Consider the following 6,453-nt stretch of genomic DNA (forward strand, 5'->3'; position numbering starts at 1 on the left):
GAATCGAGCACTTTACCTACACATTGTTTTTTTGACTGTATTAACAAATGACTCATGACTATTTACAAATTTCAAATTCAGGCTACTGCTTCTTAAAGCATTATTGCCTGGGCTTTACCATACTGACCACCAATTTAAAGAGTATTTAATTTCCAATCAGAAACATTTTTGTAGATAAAAAAGAATCTGCCTTTTTTTAAAAAAAAAAAGGTAAGGCAGTTTAATCTCCCAGTAAGTAACTGCAGTAGATGAGTTTACTAGTACTAATCAGTAGTGTGGTTCAGCTACCACCTGTATTACTTCAAGTCAGACCCTTGTAGTAAAGTTAGATGGAAAAGCAAGGTAACATACAGATGCTCAAAAATATCTCCCTACTTTGCTCTTGATCTGCAGGTGGACAATTGAAATTATGGATACAATGAGGAAAAAACCCAGTGAGATCTTGCTGAACAATTTATAATTATTTGAGGATAGCACTGCCTTTGGCCATTTTTTTCCTGTTGAAAGGTTTTATAAAAAATCTGATATACATAAATTAAAAGTTAAAAAGAAGTCACACAACTTAACTGTATTTTTACATAAGTCTGGTCCAGAGAAGATGTAGACCAACCACAACTTGAGAACAGTCTTCAACTTTGCTTAAGCTTTCTTACTATTAACAGTTTATGAATCAAGCTAACCTCTCAAATTTAAAAGAAACTTCCTCTAAAACAGTTTGCACAGGACTATTTAACTCACAGTATCGAAATCTTTAAGTGGTTCACTCAAACACACTTCCAAGTCAAATTCACCTTCTGCTTGATAGTCAACATGTCTAACTTTGGTGGGAGTGCCAGAACAGGTATCCTGGAATACAAAGTCAGTTAATAATTAGCAGTTAAATACAGGTTTAGTTATGCAATAATTCATTTCACTTCTGTAATTTGTTCAGACCACCCTGTAACGGAGGCTTACAAACACTTCACAGGCCATACAAAAACCCAGGGCTAGTCTTAAGATTGAGATTTAAATGAAGGCTTCTGCCCATTCAACCACATTCTAAGATTTCCTGCAAATGTTTTAAGGATCTATATACGCACACATTAAAACATTATACAGATTTGATATTCAGAGAAACAAATCCAGTAATTTTCTTAATCTAGATTACTAGATCTTTACTGAAGGTTACTGCTCAGCTGTACTAAATGCTTTCTGGATATAAAAAGAGCCTACTTCAAAAAGTCTGAGTGTGCCAAGAAAATTACGTCCTATTTTAACGTTAGATATTGCAATCTAAAGTAGTATTTCCACTGTATATCACAGTTCATAACTGACATGCTTTGAACAGATAAATTTTCTTTTGCAGGCTACGAAAAGTGAGATACCCGTCATTTGAGATGGTCACTTAAGTTCTAACTCTCTGAACTCAGAGTACAGACAGATATTGGCTATAGCTGGGAAAATGTCTGAATTTAAAGATCGCTCAGCTTTATAAACAGTCCCTAAACATAGCAGATTATGGAATTTCTCATTTATTCAGGCTACTCTGGATCTAACTGCAAGTAATGGACCAATTATTAACAAATATTTATCCAAACGACAGATATGCTTACATCATTATCTTGACAGCTTGTTTGAGATTCAGTAGAATTGCTTCCGACAGATTCTGTCTCCATCTCACCAAGGTCAACAGGACTACTGTAAAATAATTAAAAAGCATACAGCTTAAAACAAATTCAGTTTTTTAGTAGTAAGCTGCACTTCGTAGGTGCAGTTCTGAAAATGATGGCCAAACAAGAGCAAAGAGACCGACAGATTATAGGGACAGTGGTAGCAAACTGCAGAGACCAAACAGAAGCGCGGGTCAACTCAATACAGCCAAAATAGCCAAGGACTAAATTAAAGTCTTGAGATTGGATACTGCAACTTGTGAAAGGCAAATACCCAACACTTAAAACAATGCCTCAATACAAATGATGACAGATGTTATGGAAGAGCGAGGAATTTTTTTTCCAGATAAGGTTTTCATCATTTGTTTTGCAACCTAAGATTTAATATCCACTACATACAGAACTAGACCCCAGCATCTGAAGATAGACTAGTATTTCAACACCAACATATACAGTAGGCTTCAGGCCGAAACACCACCTCCCCTCATGTTGATTACAAGTAAAAGCAAGCTAAAAGTAAGCCTTTGCTTTAGATCCCATTGCTCCATATTGGTTTTAAAATCAGCATCATTGTTAGGGAAAAACAGTAGTTTATTACCACAAAACCGTTTCCTGAGGACTTAGTTACATCTGTGTTCCCTTCATTCTGTAGTCCCACAGTTTTATTTTGTATGTCCCTGATCAGCTTTATTGGTTTCTCTAGAGGAAAATAACTAGTTGCATTGTTCTACATCTTCTAGAGCAGAATACCACAGTAGCTTGGACTGTGAACAACACTTGTGGCCATGCTTTTAATTTAATGGTACCTTGAGGTGATTTTACAAGTACTTCTTTCCTCCTCTCTGCTCAAGAAACAAGAATTTATACCACTGTTCTTGAACTAGCAAGTGAGAAGGCTATGAGGCAGGTTCTTGTACATTGCATTGGTCCAAGCTCAATATTCCTGAGATCTGTTAATCAGCGAGAACTCTCCAGCACTGCTTCTACCAGAGATTAATCTGCAGAGTGCTCTGAAAGAATCAGCTTGCCTCGATGGTGTGGTATTTTCTTTTATTGAGGGATATATACGTATGCCCTTGCAAGGACACTGGGTAAGTCTAGTCCCACTAACTAGGTCCAGAAAGCTATTAGATATTTTGACTGAGAAGGAGCTGAATAGCATTAACTGTACACAAGTAACTAATGAAAACGTTCAGCAATCACAGACTTTTCTCAAAAAGGACTATGCTGGGCTTTTTTTGGGTTGTTTTTTTTTTTTAACATGAGATTTTATATATTAAATTCTATAACGGTATCTTGAACACTGTATACGTACATTTCTTGCAGATCACATCCTTCTTCAGTAGGTGGATCCCAGGAATGCAGTGCAACTTTCCATAGTTTAATTTGCTGGTCCCATGACCTACGGCTGTACTTCTTAAATTTATTTGGAGTTCTGGGATGAACTCCTGGTATACGATGGCATCTATTCAGATATTAGACATGAAAAATTCATTAGTGCTTTTCACACATACATAACGTAGTTTTAAATGTTAAGAGTGATTGCCTGCTACACACTCATTACAACGCAGCAAATGCTAAGTTATTGTACTATTTATGAGAAAATATTACTGTGCAATTCCAGCACACAAGTGAAAAGTTGTCAGATCCATATGAACTTTTTAGTTTTTCTGTCTTCAAGTCAAATGAAAAAAAAAAGGATTATCAAAATAATCCTGAAACCTTATTCTAAACTTGAGAGCAACTGTAGTCCATTTTGTCTTTTAGTTCACTAATGAGAAAATTGACTGCAAGAAGCAGTTTTATTTCTTCTAGTTGACAAGCACAACCAAAAGAACTTTCACTTCCATTTCTGCAGCATGAGGAAGTTTGAAGGGATATTCCTCATGTACCAACTAGTAAAAAAATAATCCACGTCTCATTTGATTGTTAGTGTGACTTATCGGTTAAAAAATGTCTTAGAAAGTTTAATTTGTAGATACCTTCTATTTGAATGTGTCTCGGATACCAAGTTTAGTACATTAATACGCTTATAAAGAACAGGTATGACTTACAATGGAACATATAGTTTTCCAGAAACTCAAGCAGCTTACCTAGGAACTTCTTTAATGTATCTATCATATGCAATTGTGTTTTTCCCGTAGTTTATCTGTTTTTGTCTTCTCATCAAAACCACTTCATCTGTCTCAAGTTCTACCGTCACAGTGGACTCCTTTGAATCAGAACTAAAGAAAAAACATTGTAGATTTGGGACTATTAGAAAACAAGCGACACTCAAACCAACCCGTGTGTAGATTATAAAGAAACATGTTAGAACTTTTCAAATGAATGTTACTGAACTATGATGTTAGAGCAGACTTAAGATGAACTATTTCAAACTGAGCGTTTTCAGAATCAACAATGGTATATGTGAAAATTCAGACCTATTGTCAGGATTTTCCTCAGCTAAGCAAGAAATTTAACCTACCTTCCAGAGGAGGACTTCCTTTCTCTTGAAAATTCATTTATCAGGAGTTTTCTTCTGTATCTGTAAGAGTTCAAATCCATATTAAGAATATATGCAAAGAGAACATGTAAGGCTGCACTGTCACAGCTCACTGTTGATTTTACTTCTCAGCTAAGCAGCAGTCTCAAAGTCAACCCAGACGCTGTAAACGCCTTTCCACTATGGAACTGATCTCTTGGTTTTCCCTGAAAAAATCTGAGAACTTTCTTTTCCTAACTCTTTTCCCTAAAAATCTTTTTATAGCAACGATATGCAAAAACAGTAATTAGTGAAAGGACATTCAAAGTAATTCAGTCTAAGAGATTTTGGAAAGGATTCCTCCAAAAGGGAGATATTTAGTGATATACATCCACTCTCCAGAGAGTACGCTATATCATTCCTGCAGGACTTAAGCCAAAGCTGACCTAAAAGCAGCAGACAAGAAGCTAAGGTTGGTCTGATTTTACTACAATGGTGAAGTTAAAAATAAAAGTCAATACAAATTCTACAAGACAACTACTATTTCACCACTTCATCTTAAACACCCATGGGTACCTTGCCATTTCTTTGTTAACGCTGGTCCTCATTTCATCTTCTTCCACTGCAGTTCCCCAATCTGAACACCGGGAAAGGGGCCCAGGGCCTTCTGGTGTTGTAAAACTAGAAAGAAAAAGAAAAAAAAAGCCTCTACATTAAAATTTTATTTTATTGTATTTCCCACCCCACCCGCAGCATCTCCCCCATTCACAGCTTGACAGCTATTTAATACGTTCATTTATAGTACTCACAATGGCTGTGAAAATCTTGTATTGTTCTATTAAAATGTCATCATTGTAAAATTAAGCACCAGTTGATAGTTCCTCAACCTTGAAGTTGTGTGGTTTGGAGTTTGGGTTCGGGTTGGTTTTTTTCCTTAAAAATTTTTGTAGGTACCTATAGATACATACCACTGTAGCATGTAACCTAGCCTACACTTTCAATAACTTTAAGCTGGTGTCCTTCAGAAAACGGTATGTAAAATACCAACTTTACTCATTTACTCACTTATTTTCACTCCACTAAATGATTTAAGAAATATTTATTCTTTCATGATTGCAGACTCATTAGCTATATAAGAGACAAAAGTTAGAACACAGAATTCAATTGTACAGCTAATGACTTAAAATTACACAATAGCACCAGGGGTTTCTCCATGTGAAAATATACCTAGTAGAGAAGGCAAAGGCACAAAAAAGCAGTCAATTTTTAGCTAGTAAACTGAGATTTGCTATGACTTTGCAAACTGGTATTTAACAACTTTATTGTAGCCCATTAGCATCACGAGCAGATTCAGACTGCTGCAGGGGAATAAGCTTATATCCATTCCATACCCAACAACAGTTGTCTACGTTTAGATTATTGAATACGTTTGCCAGTTTTTGTCCTCCTGATGACTGATTTTCCTGAAGTACAAACTCAAAACCACATCCTACAGACCAGAGCTTTTTCAGCAGATCTGGAAACGCTCTGGAGACTTACCAGGATTCTGCACAAAGAAGTCCCTTGAAGTAAGGGAATTAGATCCATCTGCGCTAAAACCAGTTCCAACTCCCTCCCTGCTCCCAGCTCAGAAATCGGCTTGCACTACTTTGAAGTTTTTGTTAAATTCAAACTAAAAGTTCTTTTTAGGTGAAACCCAGTTACCAACTCAGAAAAATTAAAAATCCACAGCAAACAGTACAGGTCCCTCCGCAAATATCTGTCCAACTTCCAAGGATTTTTAGCATTTGCTTATATTGATTTCTAACTTTGCCGAAAATGCAGGCCACATTCAATTTTTGCTCTCCCACGTTAGAGAAGAGCGCAATCCCAGAAGTACACGGTTAGTCCCACCATCTGAGCTTTTTCCTCAACACTGTGGCATACCTTTTTATACTTGTTTGATTCTGTACCTGTGCTGTGTATACAGAGAATTAGGGAGAACGTGGGATTTCTCTCGATTAATTTGCTCTGTGACAGTACTGGTGCCAGACATACTAAGCTTAGCCATCTTTCTTCAGACCCTCATCCCCACATGCTATTTCACATTTGGTGAGAAGCTCTGGTGCCGTGACAGGACTGTAAACAGTGCTCAAACTCTGCCAGAGGTGCAGAAAAACAAGGCTGTAGCCCCCCGCCAGACTGAATCTGTTGTATGACCCAGCCTCCATCCCGATCCTCTTCCCATTTAAAAATTTTATTTTGACGATGTGTCATGGTTTAACCTCAGCTGGCAACTGAGCACTACACAGCCACTCGCTCACTCTTCCCCCAGCCCTGGTGGGATGGGGGAGAGAATCG

General features: G+C 37.1%; 1 protein-coding gene across 1 annotated transcript in view; it reads right to left on the minus strand.

Annotated features, from left to right (window-relative positions):
* Positions 1-729: 729 nt before the first annotated feature.
* Positions 730-6,453, minus strand: part of LOC103920982 (histone RNA hairpin-binding protein-like) — a 12,470-nt gene continuing 6,746 nt past the window's right edge. Inside the window, exons 3-8 of the mRNA XM_009328875.1 lie at positions 4,690-4,794; positions 4,117-4,176; positions 3,743-3,874; positions 2,965-3,114; positions 1,593-1,677; positions 730-846 (exon numbers count right to left, since the gene is read on the minus strand). Of these exons, the coding sequence (XP_009327150.1) occupies positions 730-846; positions 1,593-1,677; positions 2,965-3,114; positions 3,743-3,874; positions 4,117-4,176; positions 4,690-4,794 (649 nt within the window). The remainder of the gene's footprint in view (positions 847-1,592; positions 1,678-2,964; positions 3,115-3,742; positions 3,875-4,116; positions 4,177-4,689; positions 4,795-6,453) is intronic.

Source organism: Pygoscelis adeliae, unplaced genomic scaffold (assembly GCF_000699105.1).
Source record: "Pygoscelis adeliae isolate BGI_AS28 unplaced genomic scaffold, ASM69910v1 Scaffold66, whole genome shotgun sequence".
In the NCBI taxonomy this organism is placed as follows: domain Eukaryota; kingdom Metazoa; phylum Chordata; class Aves; order Sphenisciformes; family Spheniscidae; genus Pygoscelis; species Pygoscelis adeliae.